The 12,082-nt window shown below is 38.8% G+C and overlaps 1 protein-coding gene across 2 annotated transcripts in view; it reads right to left on the bottom strand.

The window, feature by feature from the left end:
* The window catches only part of CCNB3 (cyclin B3), an 84,324-nt gene that overhangs the window by 35,920 nt on the left and 36,322 nt on the right, over nucleotides 1–12,082 (bottom strand). Inside the window, exons 6-8 of one of the 2 annotated variants that reach the window (XM_026449789.1) lie at nucleotides 6,636–9,537; nucleotides 5,521–5,616; nucleotides 4,185–4,277 (exon numbers count right to left, since the gene is read on the bottom strand). The exons of the other annotated variant lie outside the window; for it this stretch is intronic. Coding sequence (XP_026305574.1) covers nucleotides 4,185–4,277; nucleotides 5,521–5,616; nucleotides 6,636–9,537 — 3,091 coding nt within the window. The remainder of the gene's footprint in view (nucleotides 1–4,184; nucleotides 4,278–5,520; nucleotides 5,617–6,635; nucleotides 9,538–12,082) is intronic. 2 annotated transcript variants of the gene reach the window in all.

The following is a 12,082-nucleotide window of genomic DNA, read 5'->3' on the forward strand; positions in this document are numbered from 1 at the left end:
TTTAGTAGAGACGGGGTTTCACCGTGTTAGCCAGGATGGTCTCGATCTCCTGACCTCGTGATCCGCCCGTCTAGGCCTCCCAAAGTACTGGGATTACAGGCTTGAGCTACCGCGCCCTGCCTAGTTTTTAATTCTAACACGTGGTGTTAGAACAATTAGACATTCATATGCAAAAAAAGAACCCTCACTTAAATCTCACACCTTATACAAAAATTAACTAAAAATGGACTATAGATTTAATGTAACATGTAAAACTATAAACCTTTTAGATAAAATATAGGAAAGAAGTCGGGCACAGTAGCTCATGCCTGTAATCCTGGCACTTTGGGAGGCCGAGGCAGGCGGATCACCTGAGGTCAGGAGTTTGAGACCAGCCTGGCCAACATAGTGAAACTTCATCTCTACTAAAAATTAAAAAATTAGCTGGGCATGGTGGCAGGCGCCTGTAATCCCAGTTACTTGGAAGGCTAAGGCAGGAGAATCGCTTGAACCCGGGAGGTGGAGGTTGCAGTAAGCTGAGACCATGCCATTGCACTCCAGCCTGGGCAACAAGAGCAAAACTCTGTCTCAAAAATAAATAAATAAATAAATAAACAAACACAAATAAATAAATAAATAAATTTAAATACACACACACACACACACACACACACACACACACACACACACATGAGAGAGAGAGAATATTCCTGACCTAGGTTTAGGCAAAGAGTTCTTAGAAGTAAGTACAATCCATAAAGAAAGCATTGATAAACTGGACTTTATCAAAATTAAAAACTTTTGCTCTGGGAAAGACACTGGTAAGAGAAAGAAAAACTACAGACTGAGAGGATATACTTATAAATCACATATCCAACACAGGATTTGTATCCAGAATATGTAAAGAACTCTCATAACTTGACACTAAGGAAATGAACTAACCTATTTATAACTGGGAAAAGACTTGAACAGACATTTCATCAAAGAGGATATATGCATGATAAGTATGGCTGTCAACATTATTAGAACTTAAGGAAATAAAAATTAAAACTATGAGGAGATTCCTCTATATAACTATTAGATGGTTAAAATAAAGTACTAGCAAAACCAAGTGCTGACAAGAATGCAGAGCAACCAGAACTCTCATGCACTGGAGGTGAGAATACAAGATGCACAGCCACTCTGTGGCAATTTCTAATTAAGTTAAACATACACTTATCATATGTCCCAACGATCCCACTCCTGTGTGCTGACATTAGAAATTAAAACATATCTTCACATAAAAACCTGTACATTAATGTACAGTTTTTTTCACAGTCATCAAAATCTGGAAACAAACTAAATATGCTTCCACAGGAGAATGGATAAACTGTGATATATCCGAACCATAGAATACCACTCAGCAATAAAAAGAATGAATTAATGATATCTGCAACAACTTGAATAAATCTTAAAGGCATCATACTGAATGAAAGAAGCCAGTCTCATAAGGTTACATATAATGCAAATCATTTATACAATATTCTTGAAAAGGCAAAGATAGAGAATAGATCAGTGGTTTCCAGAAGTTAGGGAGGTAGGTGTGACTCTAAACAGATTAACATAAGGAAGTTTTTATGGCATGATCAAACTGTTCTATTTCCTAATCCTAGTGGTGGTTATGCAAATCTATACATATGCTAAAAATTAATAGAACTGTCACACTCTTCAGTATTAATCCCAGAGAAATAAAAACTATATTCACAAAAAACCTGTATTCAAATATTCATAGTAATTTTATTCTTAATAGTTAAAAACTAGTAACAACCCAAAAGTCCTTCAGTAGGTGAATGGTTAAACATACCATGTGTATTAGTCCATTTTCATACCTCTATGAAGAAATACCTGAGACTGGGTAATTTATAAAGAAAAAGAGGTTTAATGGACTCACAGCTCCACATGGCTGTGGAGGCCTCACAATCATGGCGAAAGGTGACGGAGCAGCAAAGGCACATCTTACATGGTGGCAGGCAAGAGAGTGTGTGTAGGAGAACTGCCTTTTATAAAACCATCTGATCTCGTGAGACATATCCACTATCACAAGAACAACATGGGAAAAACCCACCCCCGTGATGCACTTACCTCCCACTGGGTCCCTCCCACAACACGTGGGGATTATGGGAGCTATAATTCAAGATAAGATTTGGGTGTGGACACAGCCAAACTATATTACCGTGGTACATCTGTACCATGGAATACTACTTAGCAACAAAAAGGAATGAACTATTCATACACACAACTTGTATGGATCTCAAGGGAATTATGGTGAGTAGTAAACACCAAGCTCAAAAGGCTATACACTGTATGATTCCATTTATATAACATTCATGAAATGACAAAATTATAGAGATGGAAAACAAATAATTTGTCAGGGACAAGAAGGAGAGGGAAGGGAGATAGTTGTGGCTAACAAAAAGTGGCATGAGGGATCCTTATGGCGATGGAACAATTCTGTATCTTAACTATGGTAGTGATTACAAAATTAACACGTGAAGAAAATAGACTAAATATTTATTTACACATGTGATCAAATAGACTATACACACCCCCAAATGAGTGCATGTAAAATTGCTGAAATCTAAACAAGGTCTGTGGATTATAACAAAGTCCATTTCCTGACCATGACACTATACTATAGTTATGTCAGATGTCATCTTCGGGATAAACTAGGGTGAAGGGTATACAAGCTCTCTTTGTCCTTTTTTTTCAATTTCTTATGAATCCATTATTTCAAAACAAATGTTAAAATTTTATGGAACTGTATATCCAAAAAGTCATTTTTGTTATTTGGTTATTTTAAAATAAAAAACCCAAAGAGTTATAAAAGCACTACATATAACTACAGTTATGAAAACAATATGGTATTTTCTAGAACTGAGATTCTCTTTCAAGGGTATACATTAACATAACTTGTGGAGCTTTATAAAAATATGTGTGCCTGGGCCACATCCCCACAATTCTGATTGGATAAGTCCAGAATAGGACCTGGGCATCTGATTCTGAGGTGCACCCCTAATGGATAACCACTGTTTAAGATGGGGAGATAATATATGCAAACAAATGAGAACAGCAGTTTAGGGTTGTGGGATCACAGGTAATTATAACTTCTTTTTGCTATAATGTACATTTTTATGCAATAATAAAAACTTTAAATAAAAATATTTAGTTCATCATTCCAGCTGGCAGAGATATTTTTTCTCTGTAAGCCATTTATTTCCTATTCCTACTCCTAGTTTCATGCCATCTAGGAATTTAATGAATACATCTTCTCTGTTCTCATTTACATCACTAATGAGAATGTTAAGCAGAACAAAGTCCAATGGCAGTCACTAGAAATTTCTTTCCAGCTTGGCAATGATAAGCAATCTTTGGGCTCTATTTCACTTATTTAAGATCTACCCATATTTTACTCTTATCTGATTTACTGTTCTCTACCATTTTCATAAGAGGAGAGACATTTTCATGCTTTTCTGATGTTCAGATACACTGTGTCCACTACAATTCCTTGGTCTGTCACTCTAAAATGAGCCTGAACCACTCCTCTGATACTTAACAAAGGATATAAAACTATATTGTCTTTTCTTCCTAATTACATACTAAGACTGCTAGGCATAGACTGACCATGCTGTATGTTTCCTTGCAAACTACATGGCAATTCTTTCAATTCCATTCATTCAACAAATACTTACTGAACCCCCACTATATGCTATGTACTACTCTGGGCTCTCCTTCCTTAGTATAAAATAATAACTAAGTATTCATAGCAGTATTCCCTCAATGTCTAACCTTGGGCAAAGAGCTACCTGTGATGTCCTGTGCCGCACTGTACTTCCTATTATCCATTCCACCCAAAGCTTGAAAGACTTTGTCATCGACTCCAATCCAAATCACTAGATACACTTTTACAAGACTTTAAGACTAAATCACTTTTACAAGACTTTAAGAATGATAAAATGACCATACCGTCACTGCCTTTTCTAGAAACAGTCTCTCCTTACAATTAGTTCTCACAGTATCTTGCCTCTTAAATCATGAGCTCCTTGAGGGCAGGAACCACGGCTTATTCAACTCTATAGACCCAGTACATTTTTACCATGCTTTTGGCCTGGCAGCCCTGAATGAGAAAGAGAACAGCAGCTCCTTAAAGCAGGAGTTGTCAGGCTTACCTGCACCTCCACCAACCAGTCCACAAGAATGGCCCTCATGTCACTGGTGATTTCAATCTGCTCGTTCATGTAATCTGTAAGTATGAACTGTTCCTGGCATCGATGAGAAAGAAATGTTAATAAATAAACTCTTCTTGTAGTTCAAAATTGTAACTTAACAATTAACTTCTCCCTCATAGTTCTAACACCTTATTTTCAACTGGTATTAGATAGGGGCAGATCAAAGTATCCTTTTCCAGGCAAGTTGCAGTTACCCTTTGGGAAATAGACACATGTGATATTCAAGTGTCAGAGTGGATATTGAAGAATCCAGGGGGAATAAGGGCAGAAACATACCTATAGCTGTAGACAAATGCCAAAAAGGCTCAGCCCCTTCTTTGCAATTCAATCTAAAGTACAATACCATGCTATGTAGAAGAGTACTTCTCAAACTGTAACATACATATGCACTACTTGGGGATCATGTAAAACTTCAGCTTCTGATTTAGAAGGTCTGGGATGGGGCTAGGTATCTGCATTTCTAACAAGATCTCAAGTGAAACTGATACTGCTGAACCAAGGCTCACACTTTTATTATAACAAAGATGTCCCTTACTTAGGTATGCCAGAAAAAGTGTGGGCTTTGGAGTCAGTTAATCAATTGCACTCTCTCTATAAAGAGGATAGGTGGATCTGTAGGTGGATCTGTAGGTGGGTTTCCATCCACCCACCCTCTTATACATGACCTGCTAAAAATTCTACTTGGTAGATAATCCTGGTCCCATCTATTCTGTTGAGAGAGAGAGAAGAAACTTTGGAATTGATGAATATTAGTGGTAAAGGAGACTGGCAGATTTCAAAGGAGAAAGAAAATTTCACCAGTTTGGAGAGATGAAACAAAGAATACGATTTTGCATACAATGCCAGAAACATGCATAAGGAAGGAAAAAGATCTCTAAGAACAGCCACTCAGAGACTACTTGACCATGTTTGTGTCTAAGACTGTCTTCTTAGCAATTAGATGTACAGGATTATGGTCTTCAAGGTAATCAGACTTTAGCTCATATCCCAGCTCTACCATATACCACTTACATGACTCTGGGCAGTTTCCTCTATCTGTAAGAGGGAGATAATAATGCCTACCATCATGAAGTCACTGAGAGAATTAAGATAATATCTACAAATCTGTTAGTACAATATCCAACTCACAGAAAGCTACTAATATGTTAGTTGTTACTATTATTATTTTTATCATCATTATTACCAACCCTTTCAACTTGCATACTGAAGGATGGAATGATGAGGAAATGAAAACTAGAAATCATTGCCCACCCCCGAACTCAAGAAACCTACATACCTCTCTCTCTTTCATGTAACTGAAGATTTCCTTGGCATATATTGGGTTGAAACTTGGATCACTGCTGTCCTTGTCAATATCTTCCCAAGGCGTTATCTGCTTAGAAATCACCAAAAAGATATATTACGAGGAGAATTATTCCAAGGAAGACTTAGCACATACATATCAAGGATTACTCCTTTCTCTCCACTGTCTTCTTCTGCTAAGGTGTCTCAAGCCTTGTATATGTTGGGCCACAACACAGTACTCCTTGGCCGTGCAATCCTCATATGGTCCAGTGATCAAGAAATGCCTAGTCTTTGTTGCATATTACCTTCGCTGCCCTAGGAACAAGGGACCCTTTTTATAGGTAAGCTCAAGATTCTCCAAGATGGACATTCTTATTTTACTATTTCAGCTGTGTTACCGGTCTTCTTAGGTCCCTAATTATGTCAATGCTTTGATCTGGCCCAATTCATCTTGGTAGTCTTTTCCTTCCTTCTATATACCTTTACCCAGGTTGTTTTACTACAAAAAGGACATTTCTCCTCCTGCCTGCTACATATCATCCCTTCATTATTCAAATTTACAATGTAAAGACCACATTTCTTGGGAGATGCTCCTATGAACTTTGCCCATTTTTTTTTAACCAAAGCCCATTGTGATGCAAATTACAATTACTAAGAAAGGCGATTTCCTGAATGAAATTACCTGGCCACTACTGCAAAGCCCAAGTATATAGCACAGCAGTCCAGACCCTTGTGGTATTACTGGAATAAATACTTTCTGATTGCTTAGATCACTGTGCCAATCAGGAAGTCAAGACATTCTACAATGCCAACTTGATTTAAGAGAAAAATGCCAAAGAACCTGGGAAATATATTCCATATCATGGGTAACCTCAGGCTATAAACGGTGAGAAGAGATGATTCTGCATCACCTATCATTAAATAAAACCAGAAGTAAACCCAAGAAATATCACCCTCTCACTAGGTAGAGGGATACTCTCAATAACTTACTGTATATGGCTCAACTGCTTAGGAAGGAAAAAAAAAAAAAAAACCACTTTGCTAGCAGCCACGTCCAGGATATCAAAGAACACTTTATCTAATTTAAGAAGAAAGAGAGATGAATACCTCCTTTGGTGGTCCCTTGGCCTGTGGTGAGAAAGGTTTATCAGAAGCAAATTCACATGCACTGGACTCGGTGGTGGTACTGGACTTGCCCACGCTGGTCATGGTAGCAATGCTGGACTTGCCTGTTATGGATTCAGGAGTGGTGCTAGACACATATGGGCTGGTTCCAACTTGGGGGATCAAGAATGTTTCCAGAAAGGTGTCTTCCTTGCAGGTGGGACTCTTTTGTAAGGCCAATGGCTCCTTGAAGGACAACTCCTTCCCAGTGGTGGGTTTTTCATTCAGAGTTATCATATCTTCGAAGAGGAATGCCTCATTGATGGTACCAGATTTGCCCATGCTGGTCATGGTAGCAATGCTGGACTTGCCTGTTATGGATTCAGGGGCAGTGCCAGACACATTTGGGCTGGTTCCAACTTGGGGAATCAAGAATGTTTTGAGAAAGGTGTCTTTCTTGTAGGTGGGACTCTCTTGTAAGGCTAATGGCTTCTTGAAGGACAACTCCTTCCTAGTGGTGGGTTTCTCATTCAGAGCTATCATATCTTCTAAGAGGAATGCCTCATTGATGGTAGACATCTGCAAGGCTAATGGCTTTTTGAGGAGGGTCTCCTGCTCAATGCTGGGCTTCTCCTGCAAGGTCAAAGTTTCCTTAAAGTGAGCTTCTTTGTCAACAGTGGGCTCCTTGAGGACAGCCTCCTTCTCAATGCTGGGCTCCTCCTGCAAGGCCAAAGGTTCCTTAAAGTGAACTTCTTTGTCAATAGTGGGCTCCTTGAGGACAGCCTCCTTCTCAATGCTGGGCTCCTCTTGCATGGCCAAAAGCTTCTTGAAGAGGGCCTCCCCCTCCTCAATGCTGGGATATCCCTCCAAGGCCAGTGGCTGCTTAATAAGGAACTCCTCTTCACTGATGTTCTCATTCAAAGCCAACTGCTTCTTCAGGAGGAACACTTCTCCCTGAGCAGTGGACTGCTCCTTTAAAGATAATTGCATCTCTATGTTTGTGGCTGCCTCAGCAGAAAGCTCCTTCTTCAGAACCAATAGCTTATTGATAAAGGACTCTTCTTCCGTGGTGCTTTTCTCCTGCAAGGCCAACAGCTTCTTCAAGGAATCCTCTTTGGTATCAGTCTTCTCTTGCAAGACCAAAGCCTTCTGGAAGAGGGACTCACTTTTGTTGGTATGCTTAACATGCAATGAAAATAGTTCCTGAGAGAATTCCTCCTCAGTGATAGTCTTCTCCTGGATGGCCAATGACTCTTTTGAGAGGGACACTTCCTGCAAGGTGGTGTGCTTCTCTTTCAATGTAGATGGTTCCTGGAAGAGGAACTTTTCTTCAGTTGTAGATTTCATCGTAAAGGGCAATAGCTTCTTAGAGAGTGACTCCTCCTTGGAAATGATCTTCTGTAAGAACAGTGGCTTCTTTAAGTGGGACATCTTCCCCTGAGTAATTTTCTTTTTCCGTACAGACAATGATGTCTTGGTAAGTACTGTCTCCTCAGTTGTAGGGTTCTTCCTAAATGACACTGGCTCCATAAAGAAAGAATTCTTATCTTCACCAATCATATCCTGAAAGTCCAACAGTTCTGGACAGATGGACATCGCTTGTATGGTACACTTTTTCTTTAAAGACACTTTTTCTTCTTTAAAGGACAGTGGCTCCATAATAAGTGACTTCTCTCCAGAGGTGGTCTGTAATACTAGTGGTTTCTTCAAGTGGGACATTGCCCCCTGAGTGGTGTGCTTCCTCTTTAAAATTAAAGGCTTCTTGGTGGAGGGTGCCTCCTCAATGGTACACTTCTTTGTAAAAGTCAAAGTCTTATCAAAAAGTGACTCTTCGGTTGGAGACTTTAGCAAGGATGAGGGCTCCTTTAAGATGGAAACTTCCTCCTGAGTGATATGCTTCTCTTGCATTGCAGATGGTTCCTCGGAAAAGGACTCCTTCTCAGTAGATGGCTTTTCTTTAATGGACAATGGCTTTGTAATGAGCGACTTCTCTCCAGAGGTGATCGCCTGCACTATTAATGGCTTCAGGCAAGACCTCTTCCCCTCAGTCATGCGCTGCTCCTTTAATATTAATGGCATCATGATTCCCTCCTCAGTGCTAGGCTTCTTCTTAAAGGCTAATGGCTCCTTAACAAGGGAATCCTCTTTAAAGTTGGTCCTCTGCAAGGTCAATGATGTCTTCAAGATGGACATCTCATGCTCAGTGGTGTGCTTCTCTTGAAATACAGATAGCTCTTGGAAAAGGGTCACCTTCTCAGTGGTAGGCTTCTTCTTAAAGGACAATGGCTTCTTAATGGAGGACATCGCTCCGGAGATGGTTGTCTGCAATACTGGTGGCTTCTTAAAGTGGCACATCTTCCCATAAATGGTACATTTCTTCTTTAAAGATGATAGCTTATGGATTGGGATTGACTCCTCAGTTTTAGCCTTCTTCTTAAAACTCATTGACTCCATAAGGAAGAAATCCTCTTCAGTATTGACATCCTGCAAAGCCAACAACTCTTCCTGGCAGGACTGCTTCCCCTGACTTGCACACATCTTCTTCTTTAAGGATAATGTCTTCTTGGTGATGGCTGCCTCCTCAGTTTTATGTGTCTTCTTAAAAGTCATTGGCTCTATAACAAACTCATCATCACTGCCACTCTCCTCCTGCAGGGACTGTGGCTTTTCCAATAGGGACAACTCCCCATGATTTGAGCACTTCTTTAAAGATAATGACTTATTGATAAGGGTTTTATCCTCAATAGTGGGTTCCTCTTTTAAAACTAATGGCTTTCTGAAGAGAGATGCCTCCTCAGTGTTGGGTGTTTTGGAGGTGTTGGATATGTCTGGAATGAGTGGTTTCTCCATAATGTTTGGTACTACGGTAGTAGAGGCTACTACTGGTGTGACTTCCAGCTTATGCCTGTGAAGGAAACAATGTCTGGGTAAGAAAAATGTAGTTCCTAGAATCCTCACCTACCATTTCCTTTTGTTGCTATATTTACTAAAGGTATGAAAGGGGAAGAGGTTTCAACCCCATAAGACAGATTAGAGGGACAAAATCAATAGGTACCATGGTGAATCAACTTAAGTAGTATGCTGTATAGTTTCTATGGCCTAGATCCCTATACTTTTCTATAATTTTTCCATTGAAATTCATGTTACGCTTTCTTATATATGCTTCATTACCTTACATAAAAAGGCTTTTATTATAATACTTATCACATTGTATGAGTTATCTGTTCATACATCAGTCTCCTTCACTAGCTGCATTTGTCTTTGTCTATCAACCCAACGCATCTGGTAAACTTCAGGTTGAAATTAACATTGTTTGAAGGCTAATGAGAGAGCTGGGCTGATAATTAACATTGGTAGTATCTAACTACATTCCCCTCACTCTGGGCTATTAAGGAGATGCTTTCCCAATGGAGGTAATAAAAAGCTCAAAATAAAAACTTGTCACATGTGTCAGATGCAAAGCTTTGTTTTGAATAGGATTGTATATTCAATTAGAGTGATGAATCTGGTGAAACCAAATCACAGGAAGACTAAAGATCAGAATAAGAAGAGAGAGAATTTTAGGCAGATATAATCACCAGTCTCAGCAGGAGTAAATACCTTCAAAAGACCAGATATGATATGACTTAGTTCAATATGAAATATGCAGAATGGACATATCCATAGAGGTATATCCATAGCAGAAAGTAGACTAGTGGTTTCCTGAAGTTGGGACAGTGGTAGGAGTAGAAAGGGGGGTTGGGAAGGGAAAGGAACTCCTAATAGGTATGGATTTAGTGGACGGGGGGTGTTGAAAAAGTTCTAAAATTAGATAGTGGTGATAGTTGTACAAATCTGGGAACAGAATGAAAACCAACTGATTTGTTAAGGAAAAAAAAGCGCTTCAAAAGGTTCTGCTTGACCAGATAGAGTCCAGGTCCCTCCTGATAACTTTTAGAGAAGATCTTTAGATAGTCTAGCTATGGTAAGAACATGCACTCTGGAGCTAGACTGCCTGGATTCAAATCCTGACTCCTCCACTTACTTACTGGGTGACCTTGGGCAAGTTAACTCTCTGTGCTTCAGTTTTTTCCACCTATAAAATGGGGATCACACTGTCTCCTTCGTAGGCTTATTGTGAAGATTCAACAAATTAATATGCTCAAAAACGCTTAAAGGAACGTTATAAACAACTGAATGTCGATAAATTAGTTAATTGAGATGAAATGGACAAATTCCTAGGAAGACACAAACTACCAAAACTGACTCAAGAAGAAAACAGAAAATCTGAATAGACCTATAACAAGATATCAAATCAATAATCAAAAACTACTCACAAAGTAAAGTCCAGGCCCAAATGGCTTCAATTCTATCCAAGCATTTAAACAATTAATACCAGTTCTTCATTAACTCTTCCAAGAAATACAAAAAGTGGGAAGTTTCTAACTCATTCTATGAGGTCGGTATTACTCCGATACCAAAAACAGACAGACACCACTAGAAAACTACAGACCGATACCTCTTATGAATATAAATACAAAAATCCTCAGCCAAATACTGCAAACCAAATCCAGCAACATATAAAAGGATTATACACCACAACCAAGTGGGATTTATCCCAGGAATGCGAGATTAATTTAACACCCAAAACTCAATTTGTGTACTACATCATATTAATGGAATAGAAAACAAAAACTACATGATCATCTCAAAAGATCCAGGAAAATCATTTGACAAAATCTAACCCTCTTTCATGATAAAAAGCACTTAACAAACAAGGAATACAAGGGAGGTTCCTCAACCTGACAAAGGGCATCTACAAAAAACCCAAAGCTAACATCGTACTTGATGGTGAAAGACTGATACTTTCCCCCTAAGATCAGGGAGAAAACAAGAATGTCCAACTCTTGATACTTCTATTCAACATTGTACTAGAGGTTGTAGCCAGGGAAAGTAGGCAAGAAAACTAAATAAAAGGCATCCAGTTTGGAAAAGTAAAACTATCTGTATTCACAGATGACATGATCTTATATAGAGAAAATCTTAAGGAATACACACAGAAACTATTAGAATGAACATCTTCATCAAGATTCCAGGACACAAAATCAATATACAAAAACCAAATGTGTTTCTATATACTTGCAATGAATAATCTGAAAATGAAATTAAGTAAACAATTCCATTTACAATAGTGTCAAGAAGAAAATGCTTAGAAATAAATTTAACAAAATAAACATAAAACTTACACTCTGGAAACTGTAAAAACCATTGAAAAAACTAAATATCTAAATAGATAGATATCCATATTCATGAATTAGAAAACTTAATATTGTTAAGATGTCAGGCTGGGCACAGTAGCTCATGCCTGTAATCCCAGCACTTTGGGAAGTTGAGGTGGGCAGATCACTTCAGGTCGGGAGTTTGAGACCATCCTGCCCAACATAGTGAAACCCTGTCTCTACAAAAATACA

Source organism: Piliocolobus tephrosceles, chromosome 12, assembly GCF_002776525.5.
Source record: "Piliocolobus tephrosceles isolate RC106 chromosome 12, ASM277652v3, whole genome shotgun sequence".
Taxonomy (NCBI): domain Eukaryota; kingdom Metazoa; phylum Chordata; class Mammalia; order Primates; family Cercopithecidae; genus Piliocolobus; species Piliocolobus tephrosceles.